General features: G+C 41.3%; 1 protein-coding gene across 2 annotated transcripts; it reads right to left on the reverse strand.

The window, feature by feature from the left end:
- Positions 1-365: 365 nt before the first annotated feature.
- cspg5b (chondroitin sulfate proteoglycan 5b) lies at positions 366-17,593 on the reverse strand. Of its 2 annotated transcripts, none has more exons than XM_059350562.1 (6): positions 16,831-17,593; positions 10,253-11,009; positions 8,469-8,657; positions 7,914-7,992; positions 3,798-3,962; positions 366-1,696 (listed from the first exon to the last, which is right to left on the reverse strand). In XM_059350562.1, exons 1-6 carry the CDS (start codon positions 16,910-16,912, stop codon positions 1,037-1,039), a joined length of 1,932 nt encoding a protein of 643 aa, XP_059206545.1. In that variant the 5' UTR covers positions 16,913-17,593; the 3' UTR covers positions 366-1,036. The 2 variants fall into 2 exon arrangements, with proteins under 2 accessions (XP_059206545.1, XP_059206544.1); XM_059350561.1 differs by having other exon boundaries at positions 371-1,696; positions 7,830-7,992.
- Between the last annotated feature and the right edge of the window lie 5,855 nt (positions 17,594-23,448).

The raw sequence follows: 23,448 nt of genomic DNA on the forward strand, positions 1-23,448 counted from the left end.
GGATAAAAAGTAACCTTCCAAACAATGAGCCATATGCCCTTAGAACCCTGGGAACATAGATAATATGAAGCAGTTTCTCAAACTGCAACAAGAAGCAGGAACATGGAGACACTGAGAATAACTCAACCTAACCACAGGTACATGATTAACATGCTGCAGACACACACAGACCATTAAAGAGGGCCACCGATTTAGCTCGAGGTTTTATCCCTGTGTTTTACTGCTTTTGTATATTATTCCACAGATGATTTAAACCTGAAACGTAGCTGGAGCAGTGCTTGCTGTGTCCACAAGGAGGCGGCACAGTCCCTCATATTCTATTTTATTTCTTTTAATATGCAGCTTGGCAGCACTAAAGGAAAATCCTCTGTGTGTCTCTTATCTTTGCTGTCTCTTTTTGTCTTCTTTGTCCCTCTTAGCTCTCTCCATCTTTAGAACACAATACTGCACGCTTTGTTGTATTATCTATTTATTGAGGATTAAAAACATGAAAAACATACCAAAAAGCCTGTGAAAACATGAAATAATCTTACACACTGAATAGCAAAAAGATTTATATAAACCACTGATAATACTAAGGCTAATGTAGTAAACCCTATGATCCTTAATGAACAATATCCTCAGCATTCGCTGATGTTGGCACCATGCTAGGAGAGCATTTTCACATGTAGTGGTTCATTGTGTGCTTGTGTGAGCAGTAACCTGAGCTTTGAGAAGTTGTTATTTACATAAAGGTGTGAATGTGTGGCTTCAGCAACTATGCAGTGTTGTATATGTGCACTTTGGTGCATCCAAGTGTGGTGTGTGCGGAGCTGTCCCAGTTCTAGTTTTCTGGCTCCATGGACCGAGAACAGGTGACGTGCTCCTCCTCTGAGTATAAACGTGAGGAGGCAGGGTGCAAAGATGGATGATAGATGGATGGATAATCTCTAAACTACTAATAAAAAAAAGTTAGAGCCACGATGGACATGTTGCCGGGTAGATTAGATTATGACGGATGTTTGTGCGTGTGATGCCAGGCAGGGTGGAGGCCTGGTCAGGAGAGCGGTGGCAGGGAGCGGGTGCTGACCGGGCTGTACTTCACCCTGGATGGTGATGGAGGAGGCTGGGTGAGGTGAGGAGAGGAGGGCGATGGACGGATGTGTCCGCTCTGGTACTCTCCACCAGTCCCCGAGCGCTCTGAGCCTGGAGGCTGTGACCGACCTCTTGGCCTGCGTAACTGAGGCGGGGTGGAGGAGGAGGTGGGCATGCCTTTGTACCGAGAGGGAGAGTGATGGGAGGATGGATGGCGGGTGGGGGAAGAATAGCTAACAGGAGCGGAGTAACGACTTGGTGATGGGTGGCGGCCGGGTGACGGGTGACGTCTGGGTGAGGAGTGCCTCCCGGACAAGGGTTCACGGGTACCGGGTGGGTGTTCCCTGGTGTGTTTGGGTGATTTGGGTGACTTAGGCACCTTGGCCGACTTGGGCGTCTTGGGTGTTTTGGGTGTTTTGGGTGTTTTGGGCGATTTAGGCACGGGGTGAGAGGAGGGGTAAGAGTTGGCGCTGTGAGTGGGAGGGGCTTGGCCGGGAGAGGCGGAGTCTCCATTGTTGGCAACCTTGTAGAGGAAGACGTCATACTGAAGGGGCGAGCTGGTCTCTGGGTGGAGCTTGGCCTCCTTGGGGAGGAGCACTTCCAGGCCAATAGTGACTCCATCCTGATGTGGAAATATGGTAAGTAGAGAAGGATGCAATAATGTAGGAACATTCACATAGACATAAATGATGAAATAAAAATACACAAAGAAATGCATGGATCAATTATGAGACAATAAACCTATTATCTTTAATCTGTAACAAGTGATTTCTTAGCCACTAGGGGGCAGTGTAAAGCAGTGAACCCAACACAGTCTGTCGAAAGTTTTAGAAAGCTGTTAAAATCTCACTTGTTAATGAGCATTTTTATCACCCATAATGTGTTTGCCTTCTGTTTAATCTTTTGTTGTTTTAATTATTATATCCTGTTTTTAACTTTCTGTTTTTTCTTTTCACTCTGAAGTGAATTCAAATGAAGTTTGATTAATTTATTGTTTACACTGTACAGTATCTTGTTGTTTCAAAAGACCTTTTATAAATAAAGTTTACTTACTTCTTTCTAAAACTGACATGTTATCACCTTTTAAGGTAGTATGACAAATTGATGGTTGTAAAAAAAATACACTGAAATATATGTGTGTTTATTTTCTAATTATAATTAAAGTGTGTTGTTCATGAATAACCCAAATAAAATGTACTTCAAAAATAATAGTTCAGAATAATAATATAATGAATGATCTATATATTTTTAGACATATATCTAATTAAATTATCATCATTCTCAAAGTGTGCTTTAATACATTATTATGCTATTTGTCTTTTTCTTTTGCACGCTTACTAAAATATACTATAAATGTATTTAAGCATGCATGTCAACTTACAGTGAATTAGTTTGACATATGTAGTTTGTTGTAAATATAACAACACATTTTGTATTAAAATGTATAATGTATTCAAGGTGATCTTTTCTTTTTTTCTTGGGAACAGTTACAGAACATATCCAGCAGATATGGAGCAACACTAGCATTAGATTTGGAGTCGTGCTTGTGGTCACAAGGGTTCTTTTGGTCTCCACTAAATTACAACACAGTTTTCTTACAGTTTTCCCAGCAGGAGCACTAGGGCTTCAGATAAAAAGCCCTCTTGAAATTAATTAATGTTATGAGATATTTCAAGCTCCTGTGGCAGCTTCCATTCGTTTTGGAGAGCTGACCGTGGTGCTGAATGGACACACTGTATTGTTTGTGTGGCTTAATCTGAGAGCAGCCTACTGTAGCACAATAGCAGGGTCAGCCGTGCATTCAGTTATTATTAGCAGGGGAGCAGTTGGGCAGTAGTTAGCTTCATCATGAGCGAACATGCAGAGAAAGAAAGAGCAAGAAAGAGATAAAGGGAAAGTAGAGCTCATAGCAACACACAGGGACAAGCTGGATAAAATTAAAAAGATTTATTCCAACAACTGTGAACTATAATCCTCCATGTATACCCAAAAAAGTACAAAAGAACCTCAAGTACATTAAAGTATTATAAATCACATTGAAAACCAAGACACAGCGTGTGTAATATACGTATATAGTTTCAAATATCAACTCCAAGCAATTACTTTGACCTCATGTAATCTAAACGTATCCACTTATTAGCAATGTCAAACATGAATATTTCGCAAATACAGATTCACTTGATTTCCACTTACTTCTTTTGCAAATGTTACGTTTTCAGACACTTTTTTTCGTCGATAACACCAATGCATGCGGGCAGAGAGAGACAGTAAGGCGGGGCAGGCAGAGGCGAGGGGAGGGGAGGGTTTGGAGGGAGATAGGAGAGGAGACAATGAAGGAGCGAGAGTTCATTGGCCGAAGACCAAGGCAGGGCATCAGTAGAGAGGAGAGTCAGTCATTAGTTGGTCCAAGCCAGAGATTTTAGTCCAGTGTAAGAGGCGATAGAGGAAAGAAAGGAGGCGCCACTATGTGATCAGCATTGGCATGGCAGCCTTGTAAACAGGACTATTGTGCTTCTCAAGTTGTATCCTTATATTCATCTTGTGCTTACTTTTGACATTAGGCCTGATTTGACTCTTTAAAACACACAGTATGCACTTTGCAACAATACATAACAATTTGATTTGTTTGTGTGCGCGTTAAATATATTTCGGTCTGATTCTCCAGCTGCACACTTCACAGACAGATGTTGCTATTATACCAGGTTGTTCTGGAGCGTGTTTACCTCGGCGTTCTCCTCTGTGTTGTTAGGGGTGTGGCCCTGGTCGTGGGCGACAGAGGTTGGACGGTTGTTCTCGTGTTTGGGGGAATGAGAGTTGAGGATGTTCATTGACCCCTCTTCCTTGGCTTGTGGGGACCTCGCTGGGTCCTCCTGCTTCTGAGGGTCATCCTGTGGGGAGAGTTTGTTACTTTTTATACGAGCCTCGCACTTACACACTTGATTATGGACACACACAGGACACAGAGGACACATGGAACACAGGAATGTAGATGCTCTGCAACCTAAAAGTACATCAACGCCTTGTGTTTGTGTGTTTGTGTGTTTTGGTGTGTGTGCCCCTGCAGAAAAGTCTGACAACTACATGTGTATTGGAGAACACATGGAAGTCTGCACCCTTCACAGATAATGGTGACACTAAATGAAAAGGGATAATGGGCATACTAAACTGGTTTAAGTTCATTTTAGATTCATACTTGCATTATGAGTTTCTACTAGAGCAGGGATGGGCAACTGGAGGCCCGGGGGCCGCATACGGCCCACACTCTCACTTGAAGTGGCCCTCAGTACAACTACATGCATTTGGGCATGAAATCTTAAAAGTGCAGTGTAAAAATGCACAAAATTACTTCTTACAATTAATGTTGGTTAATGCTGTTCTTGCACTAAAAATGTTTTATTCCTATTTATACTGTTATACATGCATTTGAGCATGAAATATGTTAAGTTACTGCACTGTAAACATTTTAAAATTGCAGTTTCATCGGTCCTATATGTCCTATATGTGGCTCTGTGGTAGTGTCCATGAAAAATTGTTGCCCCCTCCAGCATTTAAGTTGCCCATCCCTGTACTAGAGCATAACTACATGTTTTAATATTCAACACCCTCTGTCTGAAACACTTTGTTGTACCGCCTGTCACTTTAAGACCCCCTACCAATTGATTGATTGGTCAGTGTTTCTGGGTTTTCCACACCTCCACCCTTATGTCACTGCACCATCATTATAGCTGAGGCACGATTGTAGCTGCAGTTTTGACCTACAGGTGCATTTCAATAAATTAGAATATCATAGAAAAGTTTATTTATGTCAGTAATTCAATTCAAAAAGTGGAAATAACACAATATATAGATCAATTACACAGAGAATGAAACATTTCATGTCTTAATTAATTTACTTTATTCTAATTATAATGAGTATGGCTTACATTTAATGAAAACCTAAAATTCAGTGTTTAAAAAAAATTAATATTACAAAAGACCAATTTTAAAAAGTATGTTTAATAGGGAAATGTTGGCCTCTGAAAAGTATGTCCATCTATATGGACTCAATACTTGGTTGGGGCTATTTGACTTGAACTACTGGAAATGGACTTTTCTCATTTATAGAGATTCACCTGTATGTTCGTGACATCACAACTCTAATTTAAAGGCAACTCTTCTGAATACAGGTTGTGTTTGGATGAACTAAAAATTTTAAAACATGTTCAAAGCCAAAATCTCCCATGAAGCTCCTCTCCGTGCTAGAGATGATTATTGTTGACCTGATATGGGTCACTGTATGTAGTGATACTTCACCTGCATGCTTAGACCTTTATCTAATCAACCAATCATGCCTTAGCACTTTAAAAAAATACCATTTGGACCTCTGACATTTAAATAACTGCATTGCAGTCCATGAGTCTGCAGGGGCTTTTTAGCCTCTAGACCTGACATTTAGAGCATCCAGAAGTCACGGACACTCGTCTATAACCGCTGCACTAAAATGCCAGCAGAGCTTTGAGAGAAGTGGCTTACATAAAAGAAGCAAGTTCCAGTTTTCTCTTCATTTGGCTCAGCAAAGCATGGCTAATGGATGGAAAATGATGCAATGATTGAGTGTTGTAGTGATAAAAGCAAATGCAGGCAATTATGTTTTACTACAAAACTTTTTGTGGCTGTGTGTGTCCGTTTGCAAATGAAACTATGTCATCGATTGATTGGCATTTCACAGACAACTGAAGGTCATGGGCACAGCACGCAGTAAGTAGGGCGCCATCGATCTGTCACACTGGCTACTGCTGGACAAAACTCACTAAATGGCTTTTCACACCAGAGACAACAAACTCAAAGAGCTTAATGTTTTTGTTCTGTTAATCTCGTCAACTTTATATGCTGTTTATGGTTAATCTCTGTTTATATCTGCCTCTATTGACGAGTTCCTCCATTGTTTATTGAGATCAACAATTTAACCAAGACCAGTAACCATATATAGGTCACTTTGTTGGCTTAGTAACCCAGGAGGATCGATGACTACAAAACAGAGGCACACTTATGTCTGCAAACACAAAACCCCACAAACACACAGAAACATGGGTAAAAATGAATGCATCTAGATTCATATCCACATACACACACACACATGCTGCCCCACAAGCAACTCACTTCATAGTAGCATTACATGCACGACCTTTTGTAAGAGAATTGGGTAGAAAAGGGGAAAACCTTCTGCCCAGGGAAGCTAAAATGGCTGTCTGAGCTTTTTGGGAACAAGAGCGAAGCCAGCAGTTGAAACAAAATGGAGGCTTCCTCATCGATTCTCTCAGGAAGCTGCAGAGGCTCAGGTAAAAGGGGCAGCAAATGTGGGAACTTGCTATTTAATCACACAGCTGCATGGCTACACGACACCTCTGAACAACTATAGTAGCAGGAAAGCTTGCGAGGAGGTGATTAATCATGTGAGTGTACGTGGAATCTAGCTGATAGATGCAGGGACAGTGAGTTTTGCAGTAAATAGAGACCTAAAATCTGGCACCTCGCAGTTGCACAGTGGGTTCAAAGCAAAGCCAGGGAGGGAAACTGCTGCAGGGCAATGTGGACTCTTCGCTCTGCTTACCTGGAAGTGATTATAAGGGTTTCTGGGCTTATATTCCCAGGTATAGCTGGCTGATGATGGCCTCTGAGGGGATCGGTGAGTGTGAAAAGCGTTAAACACACACATACTGTACATTCGGAAGTGTAGGCGGGAATCCCAAAGAGAAGTTAATGATTTAACAGGGCATTCGATTGATGTGTATATTGTAGATTGTAGCATCAAGGTGAGTAGATGTGTGCATAACACTACAGCTTAACCCTTAATAGGGCACTCATTGAAATACTTGCAAATTCCAAATCTCAACCCTAGAGAATATTGGAGGATATTACATACAGCCAGAATGTGTTAAAAAAAACAACATACGGACCCGGGGGAGGGGGGTAATATTTTAGAAAAAAGTTAACGGTAAAAGAAAGTTACAAATTTATGAGAAAAAAATCTTAAATTAACGGTAAAAAAAAGTTACAAATTTGTGAGAAAAAATATAAAATTAATGGTAAAAAAGTTACAAATTTGTGAGAAAAAAATATCAAATTAATGGTAAAAAAAATTACAAATTTGTGAGAATTTTTTTTCAAATTGATGGTAAAAAAGTTGATGAGATTAAAGTGGCAAATATACGAGAAAATGCGCAGATTTATGAGATTTAAAGTGGTGAATCTGCAAGAATTTTTTTCTATTTCTACTTTTTTCTCATAAATCTGCAACTTTTTTCGTGCAGATTTGCCACTTTAAATCTCTTAAATCTGCAAGTTTTTTTCTTTTAGATTTGCCACTTTAATCTAGTAACGTAGCCTGATCTTTGCTGATTAGCTGGAAGAAATCCATGTGGTTCTATGACCTCACAAAGAGACATTGGGACCCCATTTTATATCCACTGAAGTTACCAAATACAGTTCTTCGTCCGATAAAGGGTTAAAGGCATGCTTCACCTTTAAAATGACCATTTGTGTATCAATTACTCAAACTATTCTTTTAACTTATAGTTTGGTGTTAGGAATGTGAATCAGAGTGGATAGACGGCCAAAGCCAGACAGATACAAAAAAACAAATCACGAGAGGACATCATGAAGGGAAAGGAAAACAGAAGGTTATAACAGAAAACAGACAGAGCTGAAATGTTGATAAAGAGGATGAATGCAAAGAGAGAAAAAGGAGAATAAACATGAGGAGAGTTGGGGCGTACCTGACATATAATGTTGTCATAGTACGCCAGGTTGTGAGTGTGAGCTTGTGGAGCGGGCGGAGGGGTGTCACACAGTTTCCTTACGTTTGGCTGCGAGCCGTCGGCTGTTGTGGAAACAGAGAGGCCGTCCGTCTGTGGCTCGCTGCTCTGTGGGTGGTACTTACTGCAGCAGGGCAGAGAGGGAGATTTGTGTCAGAAATATTTGCAGTTCTTTCCTACGTTGCTTTGCACATTTTAAAACTGGGGTTAAAACCTCTGGCAGACACTCAAAATCATCACAGTCTAAGAACATAAATAATTCAGTGGGAACCAAAGAGAATTACATCAACTCTAAATACTACATTGCAGCTGATGATTATAAAATCTAATTTGATTGGATTGGATGGATTTTTGTCACTGTTTGCTGCTTGCTGACTTGTGACTTCATCTCCATTCTCACCTCTTTACATGTCTTCTTCTTTTTGCTGTTCCAATGCTTTTGTTTTTTTATCATTTCCACTTTTTCATCAGCTTGTAAAGTCTTCCAGGAAATACACACACATACGCAGTCACACACACACTTCTCTCAGCACCTTTCATGCAGCGTAACTCACAACACATATTTTTACATCCTCACCTCGCATTCACACCCACACACACCTGCGTTTGCGAAGGCGCTTGTTCTCATTCTTGAGGCGGTGCAGCCTCTTGGCAAAGAATACGATGATCATGAAGAGGAGGATGAGCACCACGGAGGACACGCCCACCACCACGCACATCACCTGGAACTCGGTGACCGCCCAGTCGCAGCGAGTGCCTTTGTTCCAGATGTAGTCCTGCACGTTGCACCTAGATGCAAAGCAATGGCCTTTTTGATCAATGTAGCACTTTGTGGTCACACAAGCAGCACTCAAAAACTGTCCTGACCTGCTGTATAAAAGGCTAAAAGCCAAGCGGTTTATATGAGTGTGTACCCTCTGAACGAGCGTATTTACCATATTTATAGCCGCAGCATGTAAGCCAGAATAAAGAGTGTAAAATGGTACTAAGAGCTGATGACATGTTCCTGAGGTCTGTCCAGCAAAGCAGGGATTCGGCCTGCAGCCCAGCCCTTAATGAGATCAAAGGATCAGGATACGTGCGTGCACGTGTTGATGTGTGCCTATCTTTTTCCATATTCCTGTCTTTCTCTGTGCAGTTGCGTGCAAGTGCGTGACCGCGTGTTTCAAGTGTGACAGCATGAGTGAGTGTGTGTTCATGTGTGTGTGCTGTTACTCAGCAGGTACGATGAGAAGAGCAACAGTTGGCCTACAAGCTTACACTGAGTCTGCTGGATAGGACAGATGGTGCTATCAAGGCATGGTGTGTGTGTGTGTGTGTGTGTGTGTCCCGTCCTGACCTTACTGTATTGTCCTTATACTTTCTATGTGTGTGTACTGTGCATCTACTTCAGCTGTCACACACACACACACACACACACACACACACTCCCTCTTTACCCCCCTCCTCCAAAACGGAGCTAATCCCTTGGCGACCCTGCTGTGATCTTGACGAACCCTCATGACACATTAAGCCAACCTTCTATCTATGCGTGTCTGTGTTTTCCGTGTCTGTACGCTTGTCTGAAGAGTCCTAAATCTCTTCTTTTGTATTAGAGTGGGACCATATTGGAAATCATCCCAACAAAGCAATTAAGGCGAGACAATTCAATCCAGTTTTTTTTAATTTTGGGCTATTTTCTTTTGAATAGGTAGGCAGAATCATTATATTACATTTTTTTTTGTTATTATTTTATTTTAAGACTTTAGATAATCCATCATTTTGCATATTTCAACACAAAATTTCAGAAAACTTTTAATACAAAAAGAATGATCTGACTATAAGTAATCAACTATGGAAGTTTTAATGGTGATATCTATTAGTTAAGTTGTTGATTTTTATTCTATTCAACTGCAGTGTCTCCCCTTAACTTAAAGAATGTTTTAGTGCCAAACTGAACACTGTACAGGTGCATCTCAATATATTAGAATATCATGGAAAAGTCCATTTCCAGTAGTTCAAGTCAAAAAGCCCCAACCAAGTACTGAGTGCAGAAAAGATGGCCAACATTTCCATATTAGACATACTTTTTAAAATTGGTCTTTTGTAATATTACATTTTTTAGACACTGAATTTTAGGTCTTCATTAAATGTAAGCCATAATCATTATAATTAGAAAAAATTAAATAAATTAAGACAAAAAAGAAATAAACTTTCTATGATATTCTAATTTATTGAAATAACCTGTACATATGTTACAGTTTTCTTCTTCTAAAAAAAAGGTATTTCTATATACATCATAACTAAACATGATGAAAAAAGTAAAGCTTTGTACTCGTCTTTACAATTTACCTAAAGACAACAAACCAGCCACTTTAATTACCAAGTTTCAGTGTTTTTCTCACCTGCAGAAGGCTCCCATCCCTGCCACCACGGTGCACACTCCTCCATTGAAGCAGAAATTGGGTTCAATGTCACACTGAGACACACAAACCCCGGGTCCAGAACGCACAAAGCCCAGCCTGCAACCGTCAGCCCCCATGGCGCCACTTAAGCCTAACCCATCGCCCTTGTCCGGCCCTGGCATGGGAGGAGCTGGTAGAGAGGGCCCGCTCTCCACCTTAGGCCTCGCCTTGTCGGGAACAACAGGAGCACCAGCCAGGAGCGGATTCTCGTCTTCCATATCAGGCGGGGGTGAAGGGGTGGGTTCAGGTTCTGGGGTCGCATCTAACGCAGAGAGGTCATCATCAGGGGACAGGTAGTCGTAAAAGTCAGAAAGCGTCCATGCAGTAGGGTCACCTGCTTTTTGCTTCTGTGGTTTTGGAGCCCAATCCAGAGCAACATCAGAGGGCACACTATCCGGCGCAGGGCTGTGAAACTCCACGGTGATGACATCATCGGACATGGGGTTTCCAGGCTGGTCTGGACCCGCACCTCCAGCAGTGAGCTCCTCCCCCTCTACAACGTCTAGGTGGGCGTGTTTATGAGAATGGTGGTGTTTAGTGGAGCTGAGTGGGAGTTTAGCCCCGAGGCCCGCTCCGATCAGGTGGTCCCTCTCTGCAGAGTCATCGCTGAGCACCAACCTGGCGTTCAAGGCCTCCTTGTTGACAGATGATTGGTTGTGGTGATGATGGTGCCTTCGAAGTGAAGTGACCATCCTCCCTGTCAGTCAGACACAGAAAAGAATTAAAGATGCAATGTGTTATAATAGAGGATTCTGATTGCACAAAGGTCAAATTAGTATGAACAAATTATCTTTTACTTGACAGCCCTAGTCCATACTGTGGATAAATCAGAATTGTTCCTTTTTAAATATGCAATAGATGCCATTAGTGCCACTGCAAACCTGCACCCTGGTGTTGGTGCGGATGGGATTTTAAAACCCGATATTAGACTCATTGGTCTATGACTGTCAACCATCTGCCCGACAGATCAATTACAAAAATATCACAGGAATAACACAGGATTTACAATTCCACAATGCACTTTAGCAGATGCTTTTTTCCTAAGCAACATGCATTTGAGAGTTTTTACAACACAAGCAAAGATCAAGTTAGAAGACAACACTTGAGTAAGTGCCAAGTGCCAGGCAGTAGGTGCTATCAGGCAGTGGATTAGGAAAGTGCAAATACTGCTTTTCTTTTTTCTTTAGCAACGCTGCATATGACAGGTAAAACGAATGCTGTGTGTAAAATCAGTGAATTTCCCCCTTAACATAATCTTATTGTCAGTTCGTCGGTTATTTTCTGTGATCTAAACTCTTTCTGTGATACAAAGGCTTGCACACACACACACACACACACACACACACACACACACACACACACACACACGCACACAGTATAAGATTGCTTTTTTGGATTGGATCTAATCCCAAGGTACTGGCTGTGTTTTGTTTGATAAAGATTGTGGCCCAAGGATGAGGCATGAATAATTAAAGTGGATCCCTACAGTACACTGTGGAGATGCCTTAAGGCTCTACCAGGCTAGCTTTCTAAGAGAATACTGTTCTATCATGATATCCTTCACTGTAAATCTGAAATTGACAACACAATACAATACAAATTATATGCAGCATTCACAAAATGTGTTATCATGAGAGCGCTGATATGTGGAAAAGTGCAACTCAGCAAAAATCATTGTGGTTCACAGCTAAGTCATTAATTGTCAAAGAAATCAGAGCAAGAATGCCGTGTTATCAGACAGCGATGTTGGATTAGGCACATTGAGTGACTAATGTGCTCTGGTGACTGAGACGGGGTGAGGATTAGATCAGGATTTAGAGCAATAGGTTAGAGGCTGACTGGTCAGGCGCTTCTCCTGTACTTGGCAACCTGCAGAGAAAGATGTGCACACAAAGAGGCCAAAAGACAGATGGAGAAAAACAAAGAGAGAGGGCATGGAGGAACAGAGGCACAGTAATTCTTAAAACTGTTTAGCAGGGAATTAATGAAGCAGTGAGACGTTTCAAACTCTTAAATTCAAGCAGAGATCCCAAAGTTTCCAGAAATACCAAACCGTACAGAGTGAATATGGGGCAAATTCAGTGTTCTGGAAAATATGCTTGTTCGCTTTCTTACCAAGAGTTAGATGAGAAGATTGATACCACTTTAGAAAACTATAAATAAAGGAATGATCATTACATCCAGTTTTGCAGACTTTGGTGCCAGTTGTATTAAGGTTAATTGAGTGGGCATGGCAAGTCCCACTATAGCTTATGTGTTGTTTTACCTTTGTCTGAAAAATGCTGCCACAAAGTAATTACTTACACCATTTTAATGGATTAAGTTAATTTCCGAATGATAGCTTAAGTAACAAAGGTCTATACGTACATTTTGGAGATTAGTTCCAGACAATAATAGGAAACACTGGCTATCGAGAGCACCTAACAGAGATGCTCTATTACAATCATAAACATATAGTAATACTACCAGCTAGGTACCATTGTCAGTTAAGCAATAGTAATGAAGCTTCCTTCATTTATTGTTTCTATTCTAAATGTGAAGAAGCATGAAACCCACCTACATGCAGCTTTAAAGCTATTTTCTGTACTGACTGGTAAGCAAGTTTTGTTACTTTTAGATGGAGCCGATCCAGCTGTTTCCATTGTTTTTGCTAAGCTAAACTAACTGGCTGCTGGCTTCATATTTAGCATAGAAAAATTAAAGTACTATTAATATTTCTTTTTCTTTTTTTTACTCTTAACAAGAAGGCAAATGTATGCATTTTCCCAAATCTGACACTTTATCTTAAAGGGGAAAGAAAGAAAGAAAGAAAGAAAGAAAGAAAGAAAGAAAGGTCTGTTGCACAGTTTTGGGAATATAATGTTCCCACAGTTGACAGAGTTTCAAGAAGCCACTTCTTGACACTTTTCCACTGGCCTGGTACATTTGTGCAAACGGCCAAAACTCAACCAAATACTTGGCTGGACGGCTTCTCTCCCACTGCCACCCTGAAATCACTGTGTCCAATGAGATCACTGCTTTCACTGTCTGGCACTTCATTCAGAGCTAATACTAAAACCATCTGAACGTGCCTCGAGTCACGAAGACTAGTGGTGGCTGAGAAAACCATGAGATTCACCTCACACACACACACACACAGACACACAGAAACACACATACACGCGCGCTGCAGTTGCCATGGTGAGATGTAAAGAGGTGCCATGTTGAAAGGAGGAGTGGAGCGAGGGAGTTGCAGTGGAAACAGAGAATCCAGTGTTCGGGCTCTCTCTCTCTTGTTTTTCAATCAATCAGCCAGCCAGGCAGTAAGTGTTATATGCCAACTCCAGCTCTGGGAAAACCGAGAAGGAACGAGCTTGAATGCTTCTCAGTTTGTCAAAGCGATAGACATGCTCCACCAAACTGATTTTATCTGATTCAAATTTCATTTAAAGGTTCAATCTGCCAATTTGTTCCCTGTTGAGACTTTAGATGCAGCATCCTGTTAACAGCTGGCGGTCTCATCGCGATTACAAGAGCAAAGGGGAGCATGAAGAGATTACAAGGGCAAGAGGAGCAAATTGAATGCACGAGCCCCTGCTTAGCAATTTCTGTCTTAGAAATGGTGTGATTTGTGCCTTTAACGGCTGCTCAGCTCTTCACCTCTGGCATCGCGCTGAGCTTGTCACCATGGTAACAAGTTTCACCTGAGGTCAGTGTGATTGGCTGAAGTGCAGATTCCCAGCAACCTTTTCGCCTTAGCAGCAGGACACAGTAATTATTATGGGCAGGTGGTCCATCCTGCACGCTGTTGTTGGATGGAAACACAGCTAGTCTTACTTTGAGACTGTGCAGTTTCACACACTCGGGTCTAGGTCGCCGTTAAGGTGGACATATTAAGCTTATTTTCAGTTTCATACTTGTATTTTGGGTTTCTCCTTAAATACACACACACATGTTTGTAGCTGCCCTGACAGCTTGTTTAAAGGCACTTCCACAGTATTTATATAGCACCTAGACCTTTACAATAAATCCTTTGCAACCAAATTACAACCAATTAAGTATTCATAGCAATCTTCCTCCCCTTCTTCGTGTGTGTTTGAACAAAAGGAAGTCAGGGAGATGCTGATGATCTGATCTACTGTGACATATCATGAGCTTTCTGGGGCTACAGGGCAGATGGACCTCACAGTATGAACTCACGCAGACAAACACACAAACACAGAGCAGCCGGGAGTCTGGAATTGATCCATATTGCTGTACAAGGCTATCAAGGACAATCTGTGGTTCTGTATGTTTGTCTGTATGCATGGATTGATTTATTGGTTTTATATAGAGCAGAAATGATTTGTTGATTAATTAATTAGTTGATTAATCATTACAAAGTGTAAAAGTATAAAAGGACACAGATAATAAATGAAGGGTTTAACTGCAGTCTCACAGGTTACACAACATACCCACTTTACTACATGACACACCCACTTTTACTACATGCCCTCTGGGAGAACTTCAGGTATAGTGTACTTTTAAATAAATCAAAACCACAATCTATTCTTAAATCTAACAAAGCCGTTTTTGTCCCTAACCCGAACCAAGGAGTTTTGTGCCGAAACCTAACAAAGTAATTTTCCCCCTCTAAACCTAACCAAACTGTGACCATTTAGAAGGTGTGGCATGTAGTGCTGTGCACCTGCAGATGAACCAACTTGGACAATAAAGAATGACAAGGTCCACTTATGGACGGGTGTTGGACAGTTGTAAAAAAGAATGTCACCCAGGTGTTCATATCCCACGTGAAACCAAAATGATCTCTTATAACGTAAGGTGACATAACTTCGGTGCAACGTGCTGAACGTCATCAAAGTCACACTTCACTACTGGTAATGATATCAGCTACAAAACTACTTGCACCACTTACATGCATTTATTTTACTTTTTAAGTATCTTTTGTAAAGCCTTACCATGCACTTTCTTTTCCCTAGCCTTAAGGGAGTGGTTGGGTTGCTTAAACAATCCACTGCGACCATTTAAATAGGCAGAATGAATATAAGTTGCAGCTTGAGTTTTATATGATCATTCAAAATCACAGACTTGCCATGAAAGCAAAATTATATGCATGCATTTGTTAAACTCAGCTTGCCTGAAAAAAAATGGTAGCCTGATCATAGAATAACCATAAGCTTAATAAGAACATTAAAGGACAAACAGTGCTACATTTCCCATTGTCTGTGTCATGAATAAAAAATAGGGCCTACATCTTCTCAAATGATTTAATTAATTCATTAAGGAATTGATTCACCTGTACAGTAGGCTACTCCTAATGGATCACATATGTGGACAGCCACGTGGCCTCTTAGGTTTAAAGCATGACAGACAGGACGCCTGGCGTAAATTTACCGGTCAATATGTCACAGTATTAACGCCTGGTTACACATTGAGGGCGAGAGAGAGCTGGGGGTGGGAGGGGTACAGTGGCAGCGAGCCTGAACCCCGGCGACCCTCTGCGTGCACGAGCCACCCTGTTGCTGGGCAGCAGCAGCAGCAGCAGCAGCAGCGCTCATTTCCAACATTTGCCACATTTCCACTATTCCCAAAGCGCGCGCGCGCGCGTGTGTGTGTGTTTGTGTGTGTGCCAGACAGACAGACTGGTTGTGTCAGATTCTCGTTCCCACACTGCCTGCCTCCGTGTCTCAAGGGATGGACAGTAGGAAGAGGAGGGTGGTGGGGAGAGGTGTCCCGGTTGTCTCGGGCTTCCCCTGAATGTCTGGAGGAATTCAGTCCTTTGAGCGGCCGTGAATAGGCCTCCTGTAGCCCGGCCATGGTGCACCTAATCCCGCCTTTGTCTGGGCCACGCACCGCCGCGGCGACTCGCAGCTGCAGCACTGAACTGTCAAATAGCACTGTCTCTCTCTGACCGGTTTATTCTTCATACTGATGTTCCTTACTAGAGCTAAAATAACAAGTCAGTTACCTTTATATGTCATAGTTACAAGAGGGAGAGGGTTTTCTCTCTCATTTAGACTCCTTTAGATTGGACATGAGATTGGTTGGACCATGGTCACAGCCAGTGGTCCTTTGATGATCGGGAGCATGACAGATAAAATCAGATCATACATCTAGATGTGTCAGACAGACGAAAAACCAATTGGCAGTCTTTTGAATGCAATTGTAATGAGAGAAAAAAGACCCCACTGACATTATAAATGCCAAAATGCAATAGATTATCAATGCATTTAATTAATAGTGGTCCTATAAAGCAGATTTTTTTAAAAAACAGCCTATCAATGCCCAGCATGTTACTATCAATAGAATTAAGTGCTGCTGACAATTCTAATAAAAAAATATGTTTGAATATTAAGCATCAATGCCCACATTTTAGTGCAGTGGCATCCCCAGGCCGCATGCACGGACAATTGTCATTTCATATAATAGACCAATGCAGGTGTGATTTGATTCACGTGCGCGCTTGCTTGCACACACACACACACACACACACACACACACACGCACAGGGTGGGACTCGGGTAGTGCAGTGGACTTACCGTGAGCAGACAGCGGGATGATGACCATTGAGATGGTCAGCAGCACCTGCCAGGTGCCTAAACGACTGTCACCGCGCGCCATACCGGTGGCTGTCCCTTTGACTCGCTGATGCAAACTGTGGTCCTGCGGTCCTCGTTGTACCGGTCAGATTGTGTGGAGCTGCACGATAATCCTCACAGGGGAGCCTCCAAAGTTCAGATGTTACCCGCTTTCGCCATGTCACCGTTAACCTCCCTAATATTTGGTCTCCCTCACAGCTGATTTTTATCTCTGAACCGTTTAACAGCTTGGGGTCGGGTCCATGGTACCGAGCGGGCTGCCCTCTCCTCCACACCTTGAGCGCGCGCGTCGGCGGCGGCAGCAGCAGCAGCACCTAAAGGAGCTGTAGTAGTAGTGCGCGCGACCGGTGGAGGGTCTGCAGACGAGATTTTAATGAGCCGGGTTTTGTCGCTGCTTGCCTGTCTGTGTGCGATCCGTTAAGCCTTTCCCTTTGGCTGTAATAGGCGATGAGCGGCAAAGCACGGCACCGGCGTAGAGCGGCACGGCACGTCGTGCGCGCACAGTGCGTTGGGATGTCAAGGTGCCAACACACACACGCGCACACGCACAGACACACACCCGAGTAAATGCTCGTCAGTGTCCAGCATCAGCCTGCTATAGCTGATCTAGGATGGGGCTGAGTGAGGGGATTTAACAGCGTCTGTTGTCACTGGAAGTCAATATGCTCCATTTTACACCACAGTGTGTGAACATCATGTCACAGTCTCTCTCTCTCTCTCTCTCTCTCTCTCTCTCTCTCTCTCTCTCTGGGTGGTGTTTTATATGTCAGGGGGTTATTTGGGTGCACGTTGCCTTTGCCCAGCAGAGGTGTGTATGTGTGTGCACAGCGGGTGGATAATCCTCTTACTGTTATATTGTAATATGCTCCAGACAATGGCATCTGCTGCTGTACAGTCTGCAACACACACACACACACACACACACACACACACACACACACACACACACACACACACACACACACACACACACACCCCTTGACCACTAAAGACTCCCCCCCTTTCCACATAGACTGTCTCAGTTTCCATTATATTCTCCAACACACCACTCTTCACACTGCCTTTGCACCACTTGATTTTACTATCATTCCAACCTAAATGCCATAATATAATTGCTTCCAAAATACATTTATGTAATCACTGCTATGTGACACTAATCAATTTTCCTGTTTCTCTGTCTCCTTTACTCTCACAAACAGCTAACAAAATGGCCTGCGGAGGGCTGACTACCCACTCTGCTCCGAAATGGGATTATGTCAAATACATTATGAAATAATTAAGACCAAATGCTCTGTTTTCTGGAGAAAAATTGCAGTTTCACTCATTACTCATTGAATAGGGATTGAATTGATCCAAGCCCCTGCTGTGTGCAGCATCCCGCTGTTCCACCTCCGAAAAACAAAAAAACAAAAGCACCCAATCTAAACTGAGTCCATACCTCAAATCCCCATTCTGAGAGACGGAAGAGTGGGATTTTTGTATGACAAGGACCTGGCAGATTGAGAGAGAGGGAGAGGGACAGCCACAAGAGGGGAAGAGAGACAGACAGAGAGAGACAGAGAGGGTGTGTGATGGGACTCAGACGATGGACAGACATGGGTGAGTGTTGAAGAGAGGGAGCTGTTGAGTGGTGGAGATAGAGAAATAGAAAAATGTTCACTGATGCACTGCCAAACAGAGCAGAACGAAATTGCTTCCGCACCCGCCTACCCCCCGTACACACAAATACACACATATATCTGCCATGATGAATAGCCACAAGCACGTCCATGCTATCTGTCAACTCTCACTTCTGCAGCGATTGAATTAATTCTAGTATTTGGCTTTTTACAGGCAGGATGAGCTAGTTTTCAGACTGCATGGGAATGAAAGAAAGGTGCAGGATGAACAGATGGATCTTACTGGGAACCAGAATGGAAGAATAGCGCACCTTAGTCGACGCCAAGCTCTGTGCGTGCATGTGTTTGTGCATGTTGTGCTCAGGCCACGTTGCTTTTTCCATCCTGTTCCTGTGTTGAACAGTGAGGGGTGGACAGGATGTCCAAATCCCCTCCAGTGCATTCCCCGTGTGTGTCAGTGACTGTGTGTCCAATGTTGCAGCTTTTACTCTAGAGAGAAGAGGCTGCTTATTGAAATACATCTACACCCATAAAGCTATAATATATGGCTAACAACAAGGTAGGTAGACGTGTGTCGTCACGTCACAGCGGTCTGAAATCTCTTTAGAATTTAGTACACTCCAACCTTAAACACATTTAAAATGTCTTGTTTGGACCTCAATAAAAGCCTCTAAAAAGATATTGTCACAGAAAAAACAACATTTGATTGGCTTGAGATGAGTTCATGTGAGTATGTTTACCTGCACTTACTAAAGATACTGCATGTAGTCAAACCATCACCACAAAAAGGTCCGGTGTCTTCAGAAGTTCAAAATCCTATAGTGAAGGTGCTCCTACACTGCAAAAAAAGAAAAGTTGGGTGAACTCAAAATTTCAAGGCAACAAACTTCGATAAAATTTTAAGTTGGACAATTAAACTAAATATTTTAAGTTTTGTTTTTGAGTCTGCTCAACTCTGAATTCAGATTTTTGTCAACTCAACTTTTGTACTAACTTATAATTTTAAATTGTAATAACTTTTAATCCTTATTTCTGCTAATTTCTGCAATGTGCTGAATTGGCACGATTGTAACGCCGCTATGAAATGTCCGCTAATGTTGCGACCACAATTTTGAGTTAGCATTGATACGCTAATGGCTACTCTTGTAGCTGTAACAAGCAACGGTTAGCCGCTAGCATCAGTTAGCCGCTAGCATCGGTTAGCCGCTAGCTTTCGCTAATGACCGAATTTCACAACAAAGAAATAAGAGTTAGCAGAACTATTGTCCCTTGTTGTGAATCCCAACTTAAAGATATAAGTAACAACAACTCACCAACTTGTTTTTGAGCAGACAACTGGCTTCCTTTGTTGTGCTAACTTACATCATTGCAATGTAATGTCAATAATTTATATTTATATTTATATTTTATATTTTTTTTAAGTTTTACCAACTTAAATCACTGTTTTAGGGCAAAAAATACAAGTTGGCTTTTTTACAGTGTAGGGAAGGGAAAAAGTTAGAAATCCTTTATACAGATGGTTATTTCATGGTGAAATTCTGAAATAGACAAGGCTCGTCCATGTTACTTCTTCAGGGTGTAGCCCTCACGCATCGATGGGAGAAGTATTCAGATCCCTTACTTAGGTAAAAGTACTAATACCACACTGCAGTTATCACTCCACTAAAAGTAAAAGTCCTGCATTCAAAACTTACTTCAGTAAAAGTACAAAAGTACAAGCATCAAAATGTACTTAAAGTATAAAAAGTAAAAACAGTCATCATGCAGATTGTTTTATATATTCCAAACATATTATTGTTATTTTATTTATGTCATGCATTTTACTGTAGTCCAGGCAGGGCTAAATTCAACTAATTAATATACTGTTATGTGGTTTCATTCACAAATGTGTAATAATTTCAAATGTATCATATTTTTTCATGCTAAATCTTGACCTGAAAAATAACTAAAGCTGTCAGCGAAATGTAGCGGGGTAAAAAGTACAATATTTGCCCCTAAAATGTGGTGGAATTGAAGTATAAAGTCACATATGTTGAAATACTCAAGTAAGGTACCTCAAAAGTGTACTTAAGTACTTGAGTAAACATACTTAGTTACATTCCACCACTGCCCTCACTACACAGTTCCCCTTTAGTAGATTCAGTATGATTGCTGGCACCTGAACACCAGAACAAGAAGCCAATGAACCCAGAAGTTACACGTGCATGGTATGGTAATGCAAAGTATGACCACTAGATGGCTCTACACAAATATATAAAAACCAGCAACAGCACTTGACCTCATGCATCAGAACAGCAACAAAAAGTTAATAATGTGGCCTGCATTCAGTGTAGCATATATAGGTTTCTCTTGAAAAAAATCACCATCCTGAAAGTTCTTGTTGGCTGTCTGGATTACTGTTATGTATATACAGTATAAGTGCTGACCGGGTTGTTCTGTAGGTGAGGCTGGCTGGTTGGTTGCAGTCTCACTCTCAAAGATCTCTGCATGTTTGCTTTTATTACCTAGTAAATCTCTCAGTTTCAGCGCAAGATTATCATGCTTTTCATTTCCTTATTTTAACTCCAATAACTGTAAATCAACCTGAAGATCAGCATAAGAGTCAAAGTGTGATATGATAAAAAGGTTGGCATCAGTCTGCTGGAGAGATACAGAAAATAAACTCAAGGTGTTTTTATAAAGGGACAGCAATGTGCAGCTAGGAACCTTATCTTTCAATCAGACAGCTGAGACACCCTGTGCCCCTGGCTTTGTTCAAAGTGGACAAGCAGTAATAAATCTTGAATAAGCAAGAATGAAACTGAAAGAGTCATTGCAAATCAGTGTTTTTCCACCAAGACACAGAACTTGTGCTGTGCGATTACTGCAAACATATTTTCAGATTTTTTTTTTTAAACTGTGGCATTACTACTTTTAATTAAGTTAAAGTTCCAAGTACTCCCTCCACCAATGTTAAACATTAATATTTATTGATTTTTGAATTGCTACAGTGTGCAGAAAAGCAGCCCACCCTGCACACGGGAGGGGCAACAGAAATAAGAAAGGACACAGAAACAGAAACCAACAACAAAACTTCACATCAGTTCTGAACAACTGTTCCCAGAGCACCACTGAGAAGAGAGACAGAAGAGATTGAGGATGTCTTGTATACTGTAAGTTGCTCTCTTTTTTAAATTTATTATTATTTCTAAGCTCTATTAATAGGTGGATGGCTGAGTTTGGCTAACATCTTTTGTTTATTCTCATAAAGGAATGTTGTCATAGTACAAGCTTTGATTTATTAAGTGTTATACAATTACAGATTTAAATGTAATGTTAGGCTTTTTCATGGTCTCATATAGCCTAATTGTAACCTTTGTTAATGTACACAATACATTCTGGGTTATTTTAAATTTTTAAGGTTATTTTTAATGACATCATTATGATTTATCACACTTTACCCATTCTTTTCTTTATATATTTATATTTATTATGTTTTTTTCTACATGTAAATGCTAAAACATGATAAACCTCCACAATATCACTTGAAAGTGTTAATTTTTTTTTATCTCACTCCTCTTAAGGGGAGGCTTGTCTTGCTCATTTGCTGTGTCTGGCACCACCGCTCAAGTGGCAGCAGAGACCGTGGTTATATCCACCACCTGTGGGGTGATACTGGGAGCTGTTGCCGTGGTAGTGGTTGCTGGAGGGGTATACTACCTGGTAGGTGATTCAATAATCTCCTAAAAGAGAGTTGGGTAACGCTTTATAATAAGGTCCTTAATAACCATTAATTAACAAGTAATAAGGCATTTCTCTCGCTTTAGATCCGGTAGTTGCAAAAAGCATAGTTAACTTACAGTTAACTTATAATAGATGAGCAATAAAGTATATTTTAATATCAATAAGCAAACAAAATAAGATTAATAAAGGCATGGCAAAGACATAATGGGTGGGTCATAGGTGTTTGTAATGTCATTATTAAGATAAGATAAGATAAGAAATACTTTATTCATCCCAGCAGAGAAATTTAGGTGTTCCAGCAGCCAACATACACACAACACAACACAACACAACACAGCACAGCACAACACATGTATACATACATATTCCACCTATACAGAACATGAGCCCACAATACATGGCCTAGTATAGAGGAAGTTGAATGGATGGTCCATGTGCATTAGTAGCTGTTACTCATAGATAACAGTTACAGCAAGTGTGCAAATATACAGGTGTGTAAATAAATAAACATGTGTGCAAATATACATGTGCAAAAAACATGTGCAAAAATACAGTTTGGTAAATACAGTATAAGCAGCTAAGCTAAAATTTAAATAAATATTAAATAAATATTCTTCTGTCCTTACTAAAAGGGGAGTCATTATAAAGTGCAATTGCAGTAGGTAAAAACGTATTCTTGAATCTGTCCTTTTTGCAGCTTAGCTGCCGTAGCCTCCAACTAAAAACACTCTTTTGTTTACACACTAAACAGTGCAAAGGATGCGTGTTGTTGTCCATAATACTCAACAATTTCTGTACCATCTTTCTCTCCATCACCACCTCCAGGGACTCTACAGCAGTCCCCAGCACAGAGCCAGCCCTCCTAATCAGCTTGTTTAGCCTTTTGGAGTCACAAGCCCTTACCCCGCTGCCCCAACTGATGGCTGCAAAGAAAATGGCACTTGCCACAACAGAATGATAAAACATACATAACATTTTGCTACACACATTAAAGGACCTAAGCTTCCTCAAAAAGTAGAGTCTGCTCTGACCTTTCTTGTAGACAGCCTCAGTGTGTTGCTTTCAGTCCAGTTTATTGTTCATGTGTACACCCAAGTATTTGTAGCTCTCTACCACCTGCACTTCGTCCCCAAGGATAGAGATGGTGCTTAATTCAGGCCTGGCCCTCCTGAAGTCCACTACCATTTCCTTGGTCTTAGTTACATTTAAAACAAGG

Source organism: Centropristis striata, chromosome 14 (genome assembly GCF_030273125.1).
Source record: "Centropristis striata isolate RG_2023a ecotype Rhode Island chromosome 14, C.striata_1.0, whole genome shotgun sequence".
NCBI lineage: Eukaryota > Metazoa > Chordata > Actinopteri > Perciformes > Serranidae > Centropristis > Centropristis striata.

Bases quoted from the DNA above. Each gene is read 5' to 3' on its own strand.
- cspg5b (XM_059350561.1), bottom strand. From the start codon at position 16,912: ATGGCGCGCGGTGACAGTCGTTTAGGCACCTGGCAGGTGCTGCTGACC. The intron at 7,993-8,468 runs GTGTGTGTGGGT...GCCCTGCTGCAG, and splicing joins AAGCGCCTTCGCAAACGCAG to TAAGTACCACCCACAGAGCA. The intron at 1,697-3,797 runs GTAAACACGCTC...TTTCCACATCAG, and splicing joins ACACAGAGGAGAACGCCGAG to GATGGAGTCACTATTGGCCT.